This window comes from Piliocolobus tephrosceles, chromosome 1 (genome assembly GCF_002776525.5).
Source record: "Piliocolobus tephrosceles isolate RC106 chromosome 1, ASM277652v3, whole genome shotgun sequence".
Classification (NCBI taxonomy): domain Eukaryota; kingdom Metazoa; phylum Chordata; class Mammalia; order Primates; family Cercopithecidae; genus Piliocolobus; species Piliocolobus tephrosceles.
Genome location: NC_045434.1, coordinates 190,812,545 through 190,831,267, shown reverse-complemented (window position 1 = coordinate 190,831,267; position 18,723 = coordinate 190,812,545). Strand labels below are relative to the sequence as shown.

Here is an 18,723-nt window from a genome sequence, read left to right as displayed (position 1 = left end):
AAAAAAAAAAAAAAAAAAAAAAAAAAAAAGGCTGTAGAGACTGTCTCTCCAAACAAACAAAAAAAATATTTTATTTTTGGGGACAGAGTTTTGCTCTTGTCGCCCAGGCTGGAGTGCAATGGCATGATTCTCCTGCCTCAGCCTCCGGAGTAGCTGGGACTACAGGCATGCATCACCATGCCCAGCTAATTTTTTATTTTTAGAAGAGACAGGGTTTCACCATGTTGGCCAGGCTGATCTTGAACTCCTGGCCTCAGGTGATCTGCCTGCCTCGGCCTCCCAAAGTGCTGGGATTACAGGCGTGAGCCACCATGCCCAATCAAAAAATTTTAAGTAGCTAGGCACAGTGACATGCACCTGTAGTCCTAGCTACTCAGGAGGCTGAGGTAGGATCGCTTGAGCCCAAGAGTTCAAGATTACAGTGAGCTATGATCGTGCCACTACACTTCAGCCTGAGTGACAAAACGAGACCCTCAAAAAAGTTATGATAACTTACCATTGGGGTGATCTTTTGTTTTTTTTTTTTTTTTTGAGACAGTCTCACTCTTGTTGCCTAGGTTGGAGCACAGAGGCACAATTTTGGCTCACTGCAACCTCTGCCTCCCAGGTTCAAGCGATTCTCATGCCTCAGTCACCCAGAGTAGCTGGGATTACAGGCATGTGCCACCACATCCAGCTAATTTTGTAAATTTTTAGTAGAGACAGGGTTTCACCATGTTGGGCAGGCTGGTCTTGAACTCCTGGCCTCACGTGATCCGCCTGTCTTGGCCTCCCAAAGTGCAGGCATGAGCCACTGTACCCAGCCTCTGGTGATCTTTACATGGGCTGTTCCTGTGGAGTCAAAATGCTCATTGGTGCGAGCTCAAAAGAAGTACAGAGTACAGGTAGATAGCTCTCAAGTTGTACTAGAGAAGAGCAAAGAAAGGGGATGGTAGCTGAAGCAGCAGATGTGGGGTCAAACAAGGATTTCTTTTAATATGGAAGAAATACTAGCATGTTCGTAGGCTCATGGGAATGATCTAGTGGGGGAAAAGTTAATGAGCAGGACAGAGAAGCAAAATGGCTACACATCAGGGCCCTTTGAACAGGTAAGGGATGGAATTTAGCACACAAGTGAAAGAGCTTGCCTTAAATAGGGCAAGGACAGGCCGGGCAGTGGCTCATGCCTGTAATCCCAGCACTTTGGGAGGCCGAAGTGGGCGGATCACGAGGTCAGGAGTTTGAAACCAGCCTGACCAACGTGGTGAAACCCCGTCTCTACTAAAAATACAAAAATTAGCTGGGCTTGGTGGCACGTGCCTATAATCCCTGCTACTCAGGAGGCTGAGGCAGGAGAATTGCTTGCTCCCACGAGGAGGAAGTTGCAGTAAGCTGAGATTGCGCAGCAAGCTGAGATTGCGCCACTGCACTCCAGCCTGGGTGACAGAGCAAGACTCCTTCTCAAAAAAAAAAAAAAAAAAGAGGGCAAGGACAGTCTGTCTATAGTAACTACAAGAAAGACAGAAGCACAGATGCAGGTGGGTGAGTAGATGTGATGGTAGGAGCCTGTGAAAATTTTATTTCTAAATTTAAAAAAAACTCATAAGCTGAGAGAATGGCAAAGCTGTTAAAAATTTAAGAGGAAGTGTAAATGGGATAGAGAAATGTACTAGGATTGAGAGGTTTTGAGGCCCATGTGAGGTCATAGCTTTATTTTTCAAGGCAGGGTCTCACTATGTTGCCCAGGATGCCATGCCGTGGCTGTTCACAGGCACAATCATTTCACAATGTAGCCTCAAACTCCTGGGCCCAAGTGATTCTGCCTCAGCCTCCCGAGTAACTTGAGACTTAATAGGTGCACACCACCTGGCCCCAGGAGGTCATGACCTTAGAGAGACTGAATCAGCATATTCAGTTGCATAAGTACTTAAGTGAACAGAAAGTGGAGTACCGACCTTAACCAAAAATGGAGTTTAGCCAGGGAAGTACAATGAAACAAGAGATGGGGCAAGGCTGAAAAGCTGAGTGATTGCCACAATGAATCACAGAGTCTAAGCTAGATAATGAGGGACATGAAAAGGTGAAGACGACAAGTGACAGGATCAATGAATTCTGAGACTGGTCTGTCACCCAGGATGAAGTGCAGTGGCACAGTATTGGGTCACTGCAACCTCCCATGTTCAAGCAATCCTCTCACTTCAGCCTCCCGAGTAGCTGGGACTGTGGTCCAGATGGTAGTGCGCCACCACACCCGGTTAGTTTCTGTATTTTTTGTCAAGTCGGGGTTTGGCCATGTTGCCCAGGCTGTGGATCAATGAACTATAAATATCATTACTACAACCACCCACTGTAACTGTTTTATGTCTACATATCTGACGCCCCCTCCAGACTGAGGTCCTCCAAAGTGAAATGAGTGTCGCATCTTTTCCTAGTATCTAAGCATGTCGTTAGTTGGGTGGATGGATGCTTACCCATAGTGAAAGGGAAATTCCACACTCCCAAGTTCTGATACATTAATATAGAGTTGTTACTTCCTCACTGTTCTTTAATATGAATTCAAGTACAAAGTTGCAATGCTCCACCAAAACCTATGGTATAAATAAGCTGGGTGCAGTGACAGGCTACTCAGGATGACCACAGTATGTGATGACTGAGTCTGTGAATAGTCACTGCACTCCAGTCTGGGAAGCACTACATGACTGTCTCTAAAAAATAATCATCTATGGTATAAACCAAGCCTTTGACAAGATGCTGAATTCCTACAGGGTTGTATACAAGAACTGAACCAGAAAATGTACTAGATGTATCCCAGCTATGGTTAAGTTGGCTCTAGACTAACACCTTAGTGACATAAAATCTTTGAATTTTCAAGCCTCTATTTTACCTCCTTGAAGTAAACTAGCAGGACCCAAAACAGTCCTTGAGAATAGCAGGCAAAGAAAGGGGAACACATATAAGTGACATTTTGTTTTTGTTTCTTTGAGACAGGGTCTCTGTCACCAAGGCTGGAGTACAGTGGCATGATCACAGCCTCAACCTCCTGGGGTCAAGTGTTCTTCCCACCTCAGCCTCCCAAGTAGCTGAGACTGCAGGTACACACCACCATGCCCAGCTAATTATTAAAAATTTTTTGTAGAGATGGACTCACCACGTTACCCAGGCTGGTCTTGAACCCCTGAGCTCAAGTGATCAGCCTGCCTTGGCCTCCCCAAGTACTGGGATTACAGGCATGAGCCACTGCACCCAGCCTAAACTCTGCTTTATAAGCACAGACATAAACTCATGAGGATGGAGGAAAAAAATGCACAAAGAGCGTGTAAAATACGTTTTATTGTTCTTTAAAAGGGTTCAGGGTTTGGTTTTAAATCAGGCTGCACACCTTTCAAATCAATCTGACATCTCTATGTCAAACTGGCTTCAGCTAGCAATACTTCATTAAATCCAAAAGAAAAAAATTGCTTTAATTTTAAGGAAAAAAAAATCCAGTTTTAAGAACAATTAACATTAGTCTTTAAAACAAAATGAGGGCTAATGTTTCATGTTGCTTTACACATCCTTCTCCTCAATACAGAACCAGGAATGTAATTTTCCTAACTCAGGCACTGATACTGATGGACACTGCGCACGCACACACGCAAGCACGCACGCGCGCGCACACACACACACGCACGCACACGCACACTCTCCCCCCAAACAACAAAATTCAGAGTATGTCAAAGGGAAAAGGTTTGTTATTGTATTGATCAAAACCCAGTGGAGTCAATACCATCTATCTTAGCAGGTATGCTGTTTTGATCTTGAGTCTATATTAATGGCATCCATTGTTGTATTCTGAAATAAAGAATTTTGGATATACTATTATGTTTTAAAGTCCTATAAACAATTTAAAAAGCATTATTTTGTTTTGTTTTCTGGGATGGGAGAGGAGAGAATCTAAAGATTTGCATTTAGTTAAAAATCAAAACTCCAGCAATAGGAAATAGGCAGTTCACATAGCCGGCCAACATTTGAGGTATCATCAGTGTGAGACAAGGTCCCAGTCTGTTCCTACTGGCCTAGCTGACACTAACAAAATGGGAGGCTTATGGCTCTGCACAGCAAATTCCAGCAGGACAAGATGACTTTAAGCCTGTATTCAGAGCCTTAGAAGCAGGGCACTACTGAGTATGTAATATTTAGAGGAGAAAATAGTGCAAGAGCCCCTGATGGTGCCCCTCTACCTGCTTTGTCCATGCAGCTTGATTGTAACTGCCTTCCACAAAGGAGCAGAAAAACAGCTTTTCTAGATCAGTACGCTAAACCCAGCAAACAATCTGCAAAAATGGTACTACACCACTTCACAAGCAACACAGTCCCTTCGCTACTCATTGGGTTGTGCGATGTCTCTCTTCTACCGTTATGGCCTGTGGACACATGCTCACTAGGCATCATTGTTGGTTTTAAAACAGGGATTTTTTTTTTTTTTTTTTTTTTAATCTCCAAAGAACCTAGTAATAACAAGGCAATCAGTGGTTAAACTGAACTTTACACATAGAGGGCAGTTTGGAAAACACACACCACAAGCATTTCTCAAGTCGAAAAATGTGAATTTGCTGCTACTCCTTTGATGGTTCCTGAAAATTCAGAGTATAAGTCCTAAAATAAAAATTTTAAGCTACCAGCATTCTCTGATACTAGACAGAAAATCAGAGTAACGCTACAGCCCACAATTCTACAGGGTGTAGAAAGTACGCTCACTCCCTGGACATCTTTATTGATGGCCCGGAGTCCTCCCTTTTAGAAGACAAGTTTCTGGGATATCCACTTAGTTTCACTGGTTAGGGAAGAGAAGAATTAATGACTCAGCTAAGTTGAGAAGAGACTCCTCTTAAAATGCCGTTTCCCCACTAATTTACCAAAATAAAAACAAAACAAAAGGCTCTTGGCTACTTTGCCTAGTATTAGATAGGGTTTTGAGGAAAAGAAACGAACATGAACACCCCTTCATCAGTAAAGACTAAAAACCACCTGGATCATATAATATATATGTGTGTCACTGTTTTTTTTTTTTTTTTTTTTTTGTGTTTTTTTTTTTTTTTTTTTTTTTAAATCTAAAAGTGCCCAGGTGGGCTTAAGGCTGCCAGACTGCACGCACATCTACAGCAACAAGGGCTTCTATTCCATCTACAACTTGGATCAGGGGAAAAGGGAGGTGTAGGAGAGAACGGAAAAAAGGAGGGAAAAATATACCACCACCCCTCCCCCACAAAAAAAGGGAAAAAAAATCCCACCACAGGGAGATCTAGTGCCAAGCATAATGGAAGAGTGTGCTCCCCAAAAAGATGGTTCTGCACAGGCTAATGTTCTGCTGGTTTTCCTTAGAGACCTATTTTGAAAAAGTTTAAAAAGACAGGAGATTTCAAAATAATTCAATCCTGGCAGAAATTCAAACTCCAAAGCTAGGAGCAAAATCATCCTTCACTGAATTAATTCCTTTTCTCTTTCTCTTTTCTTAAACATTTTATTCATTTTATAGAGAGATTTCTTTTTTGTTTGCTTTTGTTCCAATCATTAGGAGTGGTTGAGGAGTACTGAATCCATCACTACTTTGATGACACAGGTAAGATTCCAGATTCACATTTCCAGGTACCAAGAGTTCCCTCTAAATGCCACAATCAAGTAAGCCTTCGTTTACATGTCTTTCTACTGAACACAGCAATGCCCATTGGTATCTCTGAAGCGTAATCGCATCTTAGGTCGGTATTTCTCCAAGTAAAGCAGCTGTTTGGAATTGAACGCTCCCCTTCTTTTTCTGAAAACACAAGAATGGCAAACTTTATCACGTAAAAAAAGAGCTGTCTGATTCACTGAAATGCATTATTTACATCCGAAGGCCTTTCTAATTCCACACAGCTGAAAACCAGCGTATTTCCCATACTACAACACTTCTTAAAGAGATAAGTTGCAACGTGAACTTTCTAAGTCCTCCTAGAAGGAATAATTTTTCTTGCTGACTGTCATTATAGTCTATTAACCATTTAATAAAGATCAGAATAGTTTATCCAGAAACATCTGACTACATTCTTCCAATTAGACTGATGTATTCTTCAGATTAGAGTTGGTAGCAAGTTTTTAATTTAGGATGCTAAAAAATAATATTCAGATGAAGAAACAGGTTCAAGACATACACAGATAGCATTCCTTGAAATGTGTTACCTTCCTAGCCGCTACCATATATTTCATGCTCTCTGTCGCAAATAGTCTTTTCTTTCGTTTTCTTTTTTTAAAGGCAGGGTTGAAAGGGAAAGGGCAAGACAAAAATTGTCAAAGAATTCTGCATAACAAAATAGCATGACTCGTTATTCCAGATCAATGTCAAGATGCCGCATCCTGATTTTGTCCCTGAATAAATCACTTAAGAGTCCCACATAAGGCCAGGCGTGATGGCTCATGCCTGTAATCCCAGCACTTTGGGAGGCCGAGGTGGGCAGATCATGAAGTCAGGAGATTGAGACCATCCTGGCCAACATGATGAAATCCGTCTCTACTAAAAATACAAAAATTAGCTGGGCGTGGTGGTGCGCACCTGTAGTCCCAGCTACCTGGGAGGCTGAGGCAGGAGAATCGCTTGAACCCAGGAGGCAGAGGCTACAGTGAGCTGAGATCGAGCCACGGCACTCCGGCCTGAGCAACAGAGGGAGACTCCATCTCAAAAACAAAAAAGAGTCCCAGGTGATTAACTGTTCCTCTACACATTCTTCTTGCCTCCTCCTAATAGAGAATTGTATTTGGAAGATATTTGGAATCTATTAAAAGGGGCATTTTCGTAAACAATATACTGGACACAGTCTATAATGTCCAAATTAGAAAACTTTTTAAATCTGGAAACCAGCTGTACTAAGTCTCTATCACCTGCTCTAAATTTTTTACTTCTTCAAATACTTTAAGCCAAAAAAAGCAAATTATCCCATACTATAAATAAATATCCCTTCCATAATTCCTTCCTCGTGCATGATCTTGCCTTCTGTGCTTCTGAACACAAAACTTCATACTCACTGTCTTATAAACTGAACTGCATCTTCATACTTCATTCCACATTCAATCAAAGCAAGTGCAACCAGCACAGGTGCCCTGCAGAAAGAAACCCATATGTAAGTATCCATAAGTCTTGGAATGAAGGATTTTTAAAAACCTGTAACTGCATATTACCAATGCAATACATGAGCTTCTTTATCCTATATACTAAAGTAGCTGGTATCTGCCTAATATAGTAAATATATCTCATCATCATAAATTCTATGATTTTTTTTGGCGGGGGAGGAGGGGGGGACAGACAGACAGGGTCTCGCTCTATCACCCAGGCCAGAGTGCAGTGGCACAACCATGGCTCACTGCAACCTCAACCTCCCAAGACTCAGGTGGATCCTCCTGCCTCAGTCCCTCAAGTAGCTGGGACTATAGGTGCCCGCCACCATGCCCAGCTAATTTTTGTATTTTTAGTAGTTAGTAGAGATGGGGTTTCTCCATGTTACCCAGTCTGCTCTTAAACTCCTAGGCTCAAGCAATCTGCCTGCCTCCACCTCCCAAAGTGCTGGGATTACAGGTGTGAACCACAGTGCCCAGCCTGATTATCTACTTTTAGTAATGCACAAAATTCTAAACCTTAAGAGATCTTCACTCTTTAAAACATCACATTATATATCAAATTTTCTCATCACTAGATATTATCAAAAATCCTTCATTGGTCTTTAGCCATTATCACAGTAAAATAAATGGCCAAACACATTACGTATCTCCAATGTGTCAGAATTTTCATTACCAATTTTTTTTTTTTTTGAGATGGAGTCTCACTCTGTCGCCTAGGCTGGAGTGCAGTGGCCGGATCTTAGCTCACTGCAAGCTCCGCCTCCCGGCTTTACGCCATTCTCCTGCCTCAGCCTCCTAAGTAGCTGGGACTACAGGCGCCTGCCACCTCGCCTGGCTAGTTTTTTGTATTTTTTAGTAGAGACAGGGTTTCACCGTGTTAGCCAGGATGGTCTCGATCTCCTGACCTCATGATCCACCTGTCTCGGCCTCCCAAAGTGCTGGGATTACAGGCTTGAGCCACCACGCCCGGCCACCAATTCATTTTAATATTTCCTTATCAAATGCTAAAAAGGTGCTAGACTTTTTCAAGTAAATCCTTTTGATGAGCTAGGAAAATGCCCAAGAAATGATGACTAGGAAAAGTTCTATCTTTTTAAAAAAATTTAACAAAGGAAATGATGTTTTTATAAAGCCCAATACGGGGCACCAATTTTGGAATACCTAAAACTAGGATAGCTACTAGTTATAAAACTGTCAAGTCAAGTTACAACATTATCTTCAATCGTCAGTATAAGGACTAAAACTTCTAACCTTATGAACAAACAGTACCCCACTACAAAAAAGGAAAATAGCAAACAAAAGGGCAGAGCAGAACTAACAGCCTGAGTCACCACCACCTTGAGGCAATGGCAGCCTACACTAATGTTCTGAGTCAAAGTGTGCATCCTAAATTGGCATTTAATCTGCCGTTGATGACAGCGTTGCAACACCATTCCAAGCAATGCTCAGGGGAAAAGGTTTTAAGATCAAAGTCAATTCTTGCCCATACATCTCCTTTCAAGAGTTTAAAGTTCAGATATCCGTTCTCTACCTATTAACTTCCCATTCATCTCAGTCCAAAATTACCCATGTATAGATTCATCAAACTCTAAAATTATTTTAATTTTGTTGCCTATTTCAGTGACCTGAACTTTTGATTACTTGAAATAGGGAGAAAAATAAAACATCCACTAAATCCACGCTGGCATCAGAATCAGACAACCAGATGAAATGAACAGACTATTCTGAGAAATCATTACACTAGTTTTTCTTCTCATTTCCTTTCCTTTCAGGTAATTTAATGTTACTTAGTAAAATATATGCAAATACCTACCAAAGTGAAACTTTCAACTAACTTAGGCATGGTAATGAATTCAGACAAAAAGAGTAATAAGGGTAAGAGTTTACCTTCCCAATCCCGCAACACAATGCACTGCAACACAGCAACCTGGCTCTTCACGAAATTTGGTTTTTAACAGGTTTAACCAATCATCTACTATCTGATTAGGGGGTGGAGCTCCATCATCAAATGGCCAATCCTGAAAAGAAATCACTTTTTACATTAAATTGATATCTTCTCCAAGATTAACATTCTAATACAGAATAGCTGTGCAGAGTACACACGGCAGGCCTAACTGAACTAACCACACTATATATACCCATTGTTAACACAATTCTGATCATTGCTGTAAAATGATCCAGGATTGAAATTAAAGTCTGCCAAATAAATTAGCCTTCTCAATGCAGCGTCACACACATCTAAATTTACAAAAACTTACAGAAATCTCTATCAGAGTCATAAGAGCTAGTGTTCTCCCAAATATGACATCTGAATATAGTAATTAGACATAATAGACAAAACTGTAATTAAAGCCAAGACAAAGTAAGAGAGGACACAGCACATTTGTCAACATGATTTAAAAGTCCACTCTGGGCCGGGCGCAGTGGCTGAAGCCTGTAATCCCAGCACTTTGGGAGGCCGAGACGGGCGGATCATGAGGTCAGGAGATCGAGACCATCCTGGCTAACACGGTGAAACCCCGTCTCTACTAAAAAATACAAAAAACTAGCCGGGCGAGGTGGCGGGCGCCTGTAGTCCCAGCTACTCGGGAGGCTGAGGCAGGAAAATGGCGTAAAGCCGGGAGGTGGAGCTTGCAGTGAGCTAAGATCCGGCCACTGCACTCCAGCCTGGGCGACAGAGCCAGACTCCGTCTCAAAAAAAAAAGTCCACTCTGGCAAAGCATACCAACTGGTGTTTCATTGGTCTCTACAGATAACTGAAGATTATAATTGAAGATAACTAAGTTATGACAACTTTAGAGAAAGGTTACCTGATAAGAAATCTCCAATAGTTAGCAAATCATAACAAAAACATACTACCATCTTTGTGCTTATTAAAAGGCAAGCAGCAAATATTTTTAAAGTGCTTACTAAATTATATATGTCCCCATTTAACAAGGACAGTGCTGCATGACAGGGTCCTGGGCAAATGGAGACCATTTTGTCAAGTATCCCTTTCTCTTTCTGTATTCACCTATTTGGGCTATCTTTCAATTAAGACTAATCCCACAAGCATTCACAGTATAGGCAGGGGTTTATCTTCCTCACTACTTGGCAAGAGGTCCTAAGAAACCAACACAAAAGGGGAGTGGAGGAGGGGGACTGGGGGCTGACATTTTATAAGCCTTCCCTCCTCCCTTCTAAGCTTCAAGGACAGAAACGCAAAAACAGTTAGGAATTTTTTTTAAAACATAAAGCTATTCTAATGAGATTGCATAAGGACACTTTAAGACACTAGAGGGGGAAAAAGAAAAAAGTGACAGAGCATTAAATTGATTCTGCATTCATTATTGGCACCACTAGAACACTTCACGTAGCCCATTAGCCATAACAGTACATGTCTGAGTTGACAACTACGCCCCGTAATTAAACTGTCAGTGTTATTATAAATGGCACTAGAGAGTTTAACTGTAAATAGCAATAAAACCAGTACCTTAGTCAAGAGCTTACTTCCTCTAATACTCCCTAAAATGCACCTAGTTAAGAAACAACATAAAACATGCTTCACTTACTCATATAAGTAGTGTCTATTTTTAAAAAATCATTAATCATTTAGAAACATTTGACCCTCAAACTGATACAGCTAAAACCACCGTTAGTCTATTCCAACGTGTGTCTGGTTTGCAGAAGCATTCAAAGGATTGACAGGCCTTATTTGGGGATATCCTCTTACCATGAAATGTTCCAAAACCCTCTTCACCTAGCAAAAGTAGATTAACTCTTAAAATCTCTGTCTGGGAAAAGGAAATTCCAAGCTTAAGGCTAAATGCCCTTGTTTTTTCAAGTGTAAGTTAAACCTTTCATTTTATCTGATCATAGCTATTTATTTATTTATTTATTTGTTTTTATTTATTTTTTTTTAATGACTTCTTTTCCTCTGGGTAGATACCCAGTAGTGGGATTGCTGGATCAAATGATAGTTCTACTTTTAGTTCTTTAAGGAATCTCCACGCTGTTTTCTACAGTGGTTGTACTAGTTTACATTCCCACCAGCAGTGTAAAAGTGTTCCTTTCTCATCGCATCCCTGCCAACATCTATTTTTTTTTTTTTTTGATTATGGCCATTCTTACAGGAGTAAGGTGGTATCATATTGTGCTTTTGATTTGCATTTCCCAGATCACAGCTATTTAAAACAAAACAAAAACCTAAATTTAAAGGCCTGGAATAAATCTTAGGCCTACCATTATCTTCTACAAACTAGTTCAAGTTCTTTAGTTCATTTCTATTTCACAAAGATGTTTACCAACATTACTGACTCAAACAGACTATGGTCAATCCAGTCATTTTCTCACTATGCCATCTGTCAAAACAAGTTGATTTTTGTTCACTGGAGAACATATTCATAATGCAGCAAAATAAACTTGTATGCAGCTGATTTTCAGAAATTTAAATTTTATTACTATTTTTTAAACACAGGACTGCATTTGACACGTTTATACTCATTCCCAGTGATTTCCAGCAGTGGATAGTAAAGTCATTTAGAAATCTGACTGCAAGCAAATTATTACCATGCCAAACTATTAAAACACATTATTGACTGATTGATTGATTGACAAGGTCTCTGTCACCCAAGCTGGAGCACAGTAGCACAATCACGGCTCACTGCAGCCTTGACCTCCTGGGTTCAGGTGATCCTCCCACCTCAGCCTCCCAAGTGCTGGGACTGTAGGCGCATGCCCCCACGTCCAGCTATTTTTTGTATTTTTCGGAGAGAGAGGGTTTCACCATGTTGCCCCACTAGTCTTGGAACTCCTGGGCTCAAGTGATCCACCCACCTTGGAATCCCAGAGTGCTGGGAACAGGCATGAGCCACCACACGGAGCCCTAAAACGTTTTTTTTTAAAACACGTTTGGCTATTTAGTTTTTGTTTTCACCAAAATGGATATGAGGAAACTTTATGGATCAGATATGAGAGAACTGCCTTACCAATAGGTCATTATTCTTTTTGCATCAACTGCCTTCCCAACCACTGACCAATATAATAAAGACTACAGAACTACCTCTCAATAAGCAGGAACATAACCTTAAACCAGTATCTTCCTTATTACCTTCTTCCTACCTAACTACCTATATAAAATCTCCAGTTCTCTTCCTACTACGTAACCTTCCCACAATCAAACCAACAGCTCAAGGACACCTAAAACTACAAGAACATTTCATTACATGCTCCTAAAAGCTGCTCCTACAACTTAGGGAAGAAAGAATAAAATGTTAACTAATCTGACGCTCCCATTTGCTATAAGGAAACAGCCTATTTTGGTGCTAAAAAGGAACTTAATTTAAAATAATTCCAATCACTTTGTACTCAAATTGAGCTAGGTAAGAAATCTAATCACCTAAAACTCCTCAGAAACCTAACAAAAAGTATCAGAAACTATGCTGATTACTCTGGAGCAAGATGCCTTCTACCTCTCCTCATCCTCTTATCCCACCTTTTTGCCCCCTACAAGTTATCCACAAAATATTAAGTAACTAATCTTGTACTTGCAAAGTGGCAGAGTTCCATATGGACTTAAGAATGTCTGATGGAAATTACTTTCGTTATATTCAAATTAGTAGCCAAGAAACAAAGCTAAATATTGCATTAATTTCCTAAAAAATAAAAATTGCAAATTTACATTTTGTTAAAATAGGAGCACTAAATTTTGTTTTTTATTAGTTGAAAATACTATGATTTTAGGCTTTAAGAGCACGAATGAACAAAACTCCCTATCTGTTAATCCAAAGGAATTTGAAAGATTGCTATCAATAATGTATTTTCCACTACAACCTTAAAAAATCCAAAAGTACTACTGCCAGGGTTTTTTCATTTTTGTTTTTGAGACAAGGTCTTACTCTGTCATACAGGCTGGAGTGCAGTGGCATAATCAAGGCTCACTGCAACCTTGACCTCCTGGGCTCAGGCGATCCTCTCACCTCAGCCTCCCAAGTAGCTGGGACTACAGATGTGCGCCACCATGTCCACCTAATACCAAGTTTTAAATTTTTTTTTTTTTTTTGAGATGGGGTTTCCTTCTGCCACCCAGGCTAAAGTGTGGTGGCGTGGCCACAGCTCACTGCAGTCTCAACCACCTGGGCTGAAGTGATTCCCACACCTCAAAAACGCAAGTAGCTGGGACCACAGGTGTGCACCAACATGCGCCACCAGTTCTTTAATTATCTGTACAGATGAGACCTCACCACATTGCCCAGGCTGGTCTTGAACTCCTAGGTTCAAGTGATCTTCCCACAATATTGGGATTATAGGTGTTAGCCAGTGCACCTGGCCTAGTTTTATAAATGTGTGTTTGAAAGATGTAACTTGTTTGTAGTGAAAAAGTTAAAGACTACACACTCACTAGAACGTGGATTCCTTCTTTTTCAACTGGAGCTTTATCATATGTAGCATCACAAACTCGAACCAAAGTCGTCACTCCATACTTCTTAAGTTCCTTTAAAAAAAAAAAAAAAAATTATAAGGGAACTTGTTTTTGAAACCTACAGCCAAAAACGTAGAAATGTACTATTATAGGCTGGGCACGGTGGTTCACACCTGTAATCTCAGCACTTTGGGAGGCTTGAGGCAGGCAGATCACAAGGTAAGGAGTACGAGACAAGCCTCACCAACATAGTAAAACCCCGCCTCTATTAAAAATACAAAAATCAGCTGGGCGTGGTGGCACGGGCCTGTAATCCCAGCTACTCAGGAGGCTGAGGCTGGACAATCGCTTCAACCCAGGGGGCAGACGTTGCAGTAAGCCGAGATCGTGCCACTGCACTCCAGCCTGGGTGACAGAGGAAGACTCCGTCTCAAAAAACAACAACAACAACAACAACAAAAGAAATGTACCATTATAAATTGAAACAATGAGATATCATTTTTAGACAAAGATCAGAATTGTTCTCACTGTGGTTACATACTTAATGGACACTCATGAAATCTCAGCGGGAGTGTGAGTAAGATTCACCTTTCTAAAGGGCAATTTGGTAGCATAACACAAAAACTTACACAAAAGTTCACATACACTGCGACCTAAAAATTCTACTTCTGGGAGTTTATACAAAAGAAATAAAGAAATATACAAAGATTTAGGTAACAGCATGTTCACCACAAACTGGAATGGTGAAAAATTAGAAACCACATTAACTGTCCAAAAATAAGGGAATGATTAAAACAGTATGGCACATCCATATAGTGAACACTATGACAGCTATAAAAACAATACCAAGGAGGATGGGGAAAGATTTTTAAAAATATATAATGTGATCCTATCTGTATGTGTATTTATGAATATACACAGATACATGCAGAGAAAAACATCTAGAAGCCAATTATTAACAATTAAATGTTGTTAATTTTTTGCTTATCTATATCTTTTTATTTTTATGAAATAAACACTGCTTTTTTTAAAGAAATAAAATTCTGAAATTAGGAGAAAAAGTGGTATATTAAAAAGACAGCTAATGCAATTATAGCCAGAAGCCTTGCTCCTTTAAAACTCTCCCTACGGTGAATGCCTAACCCAGTTGACTACCTATCTTCAAGGGGCTACCAACATCTTTTTTATAGTTGCAGGAGGACAGTGGCCTGTGCCACTTGTGAAGTCTATGGCCAAAGAATCCACAAGTTGAAAATAGTACCACATAGGCCGGGCGCGGTGGCTCAAGCCTGTAATCCCAGCACTTTGGGAGGCCGAGACGGGTGGATCACGAGGTCAGGAGATCGAGACCATCCTGGCTAACATGGTGAAACCCCGTCTCTACTAAAAAATACAAAAAACTAGCTGGGCGAGGTGGCGGGCGCCTGTAGTCCCAGCTACTCGGGAGGCTGAGGCAGGAGAATGGCGTAAACCTGGGAGGCGGAGCTTGCAGTGAGCTGAGATCCGGCCACTGCACTCCAGCCTGGGCGACAGAGCGAGACTCCGTCTCAAAAAAAAAAAAAAAGAAAAGAAAATAGTATCACATAATTCAGCCAGGCTTAAAGCTAACTGAACAATGTGAGGGCATACCAGGCCTAGAATCAACTTGTACACTGTGTATACAAAGTTAAGAAGTTCAGGGAATTATAAGTATAAATAAGCAAGCACAGTGATATTCTTTAAGAAGAGTCCATTATTTAGTTATTTAAAGTGTAAAATTATTTTAATTGCTAAAGGACTTCATTTTTCACAAAAAGGCCTTCTTACAATACCGACTCAGGAAAGGTAGAAGTATTAAGTCAGGAATTTTAAAAATGTTTCAAAATACAAATGAAATCCCATTAAAATAAACTCTGTAATAGTCATTCATTGAAAAGCTGTGATAGAATTTTCTATGGTATTTGCGACCTTAAACAAGTCAAAACCTCTTGCGGTCTCAGTTTTGCCATCTATAAAATGAGAATCACTAGGAGTTCACCCACCTTTCTAAGTCTACTCCATAAATACAGCAAGAGAACTCATTTAAACTCAACAACCCAAGAATGATGAAAAAGCTTATGTTCTGGCCAGACGCGGTGTAATCCCAGCATTTTGGAAGGCCGAGGCGTGCGGATCACGACGTCAACAATCAAGACCATCCTGGCCAACATGGTGAAACTCCGTTTCTATTAAAAATACAAAAATTAGCTGGGTGTGGTGGCGCATGCCTGTAGTCCCAGCTACTTGGGAGGCTGAGGCAGGAGAACAGCTAAAACCTGGGAGGTGCAGGTTGCAGTGAGCCAAGATCATGCCACTACACTCCGTCTCAAAAAAAAAAAACAAAACAAAAAAGGCCGGGCACAGTGGTTCACACCTGTAATCCCAGTACTTTGGGAGGCTGAGGCGGCAGATCACAAGGTCAGGAGATCGAGACCATCCTGGTTAACATGGTGAAACCCTGTCTCTACTAGAAATACAAAAAATTAGCTGGGCGTGGTGGTGGGCGCCTGTAGTCTCAGCTACTAGGGAGGCTGAGGCAGACGAATGGCATGAACCCAGGCAGCGGAACTTGCAGTGAGCCGAGATTGTGCCACTGTACTCCCTGGTAACAGAGCGAGACTCTGCCTCAAAAAAAAAAAAAAAAAAGTTTATGTTCAAATGTTTGCTCAAAGAAGTACAAAGAGTTTTTTCTCCTACCAATAGAAAAAATATTAAGGATCCGACATAAAAATACTACCTCTACCACCTTTTCCTTCCCCCAAGTTTCTGGACCCTTGTATACGATTATTACAACTAAGTAGTCTGGTGGTGTCTTTTCATCAAAGGTGGTTAGAATATCTGAAGTACGTACAGAATGGTTTTTAGTGTCAGACACCTAGGCAAGTACAGCAGTTCCATCACATACTATGTGCCACTATGCAAATTACTAAATGGCTCTGAACCTGTTTTCTCGTGGGTAAGAGGGAAATAATAATGGTATCTACACCTGATAGGGTTTTTGTATTTGTGACCTTAAGCACAAACATTGCTTGTTGCATAATGTTTAACACTGTTGATTATAATGCTGGGTGCATACTGTGTTCAATAAATGTTATTTTTATGACTGAATGTTTGACCAAAAAAAACCTGTCAATAAATGTAGAAAGGACACAGAAAAAAACACTACTAGATACCTCTACAGTCCCCAAATTCCATAAATGTTCTTGAAAAAATCTGCTGTAACTAACCCAACCCAATTCAAACCAGGATTGGCAGGATGACCATCCACACTCCGAATACAGAAATAAATGGCTTTGTGCTAAGAGAATTTTTTAATGGGATTTTACCTAGAAATCAATCCAAAAGGTAGACCACGCTACAATCTTACCTCTGTGAACTTGTTGAGAGTAGCATTGGTAGGGTTGTGAGTTATCAGAAAACGCATGTTCTCATAGGAGATCTCCACAGGGGCTGGACGGTTCATTATGGCAAATAAAAAGTGTGAGCGTGCGTGTGAGTGTGATGGGGAAAGTGGAAAAAAAAAAATCAATAAATCTTGAAATGTTTCACAGCAGAAAACATTAAAAAGACCACTAAAATGCCTATTATCAATCAGTGTTTTCTCTATTCAACTTGTTTATTCCTTATGAAGCTTCTCTCTTCAAGATAAGCAAAGTATTTAGAATCCACTTGAATCCAAATTCAATTTGGGCCTCAATTTCTGCAGATGGATACCTTCGGACTCCAAAAAATCCAACTACATACAAAACTTAAGCAGCCTTTACTACATTTAGGCACTAGTGAGACAAGTTAAAAGTGTAGGTCACTTTCCACTTGTTTACTTGATGCTTAATTTTACTGGAGTCATTAAAAGAAATATGTTTGCAATTAAAAAAAAGAAATCCAACTATTTCTGAGGCCAGTCTCGGTGTCCAGGAGTCTTCAAGGCAATGTTAATTATGGCACATAGAACCTCCAAGCTCACTTGTCAGCGAAAACGCTGTGCTGAGCCTGGCAGAAGTCTGCCCTCACACTCAGAATCGCCATAAATGTGCAACGTATATTCCAACGAAAAACCTGGAGAAGAAAAGAATAAGTAAAATGAACTAGAGGCTGATGGCACAGTAAACACAAATGCCTGAAGTCAAAATACATTCTTTATAAGACCAAAGCAATGTGAAATGTCACCAATTATAAGTTATTATCATCTATGAAGAATTGGATAAAGGGGTATTATCAAGAGTTTTAAAAATCAGAGACTCAAGCCAGGTGTGGTGGCTCATGCCTGTAATCCCAGCACTTTGGGAGGCTCAGGCGGGCAGATCACCTGAGGTCGGAAGTTCAACACCAGCCTGACCAACATGGAGAAACTCCGTCTTTACTAAAAATCCAAAATTAGCCGGGCGTGGTGGTGCATGCCTGTAATCCCAGCTACTTGGCAGGCTGAGGCAGGAGAATCGCTTGAACCCGGGAGGTGGAAGTTGCAGTGAGCCAAGATGGCACCGTTGCACTCCAGCCTAGGCAACAAGAGCAAAGCTCTGTCTCAAAAAAAAAAAAAAAAAAATCAGAGACTCGAGCCAGGCACGGTCCTTTAATCCCAGCACTTTGGGAGGGCGAGGAGGGCAGATCACCTGAGGTCAGGAGTTCAAGACCAGCCTGGCCAACATGGAGAAACCCCGTCTCTACGAAAAATACAAAATCAGCCAGGCGTGGTGGCACGTGACTGTAATCCCAGCTACTCGGGAGGCTGAGGCAGGAGAATTGCTTGAACCTGGGAGGTTGGAGGTTGAGGTTGTGGTTGAGATGGGGGCCTTGCTATGTTGCCCAGGCTGGTCTCAAACTCCTGGGTTCAAGCGATCCTCCAGCTTTGGCCTCCTAAAGCACTGGGATTACAGGCCTCCTGAGCTGCTGATTCTAGCCCCACATATTTTTCAAGTTGCAATCTTCCATACAAGTATAATTTTTTTTCCAAATACCTGCTTGGATGTTCATCTCCAACTCTGTGACCTTAAAATAAGGTGGGAGAGTGGGTGGAGTTTATTAAAGTAACTACTCAAAGAACAATAGTTTGCATGCAATGCAGAGCAAAACACAAGGAAATTCTAACCTATTCCATTCCCTTTGGTTCAATGATGTTATCACTGCAAATGTGTGTCAGCTGAGTAAAGGCACTGAAAGACCTGCATTGTAGTGATAGCCAGGCTTAATAAAGGCTACAGCTC

At 40.9% G+C, this 18,723-nt stretch overlaps 1 protein-coding gene across 2 annotated transcripts in view; it reads right to left on the bottom strand.

Annotated features, from left to right (window-relative positions):
- Window positions 1-3,294: 3,294 nt before the first annotated feature.
- Window positions 3,295-18,723, bottom strand: part of PTP4A2 (protein tyrosine phosphatase 4A2) — a 30,719-nt gene continuing 15,290 nt past the window's right edge. Inside the window, exons 2-6 of one of the 2 annotated variants that reach the window (XM_023219363.2) lie at window positions 16,890-17,578; window positions 13,484-13,576; window positions 8,992-9,122; window positions 7,015-7,089; window positions 3,295-5,770 (exon numbers count right to left, since the gene is read on the bottom strand). In XM_023219363.2, coding sequence (XP_023075131.1) covers window positions 5,662-5,770; window positions 7,015-7,089; window positions 8,992-9,122; window positions 13,484-13,576; window positions 16,890-16,985 — 504 coding nt within the window. In that variant the 5' untranslated portion in view covers window positions 16,986-17,578 and the 3' untranslated portion in view covers window positions 3,295-5,661. The remainder of the gene's footprint in view (window positions 5,771-7,014; window positions 7,090-8,991; window positions 9,123-13,483; window positions 13,577-16,889; window positions 17,579-18,723) is intronic. The other variant, XM_023219364.2, reaches the window with a different exon arrangement.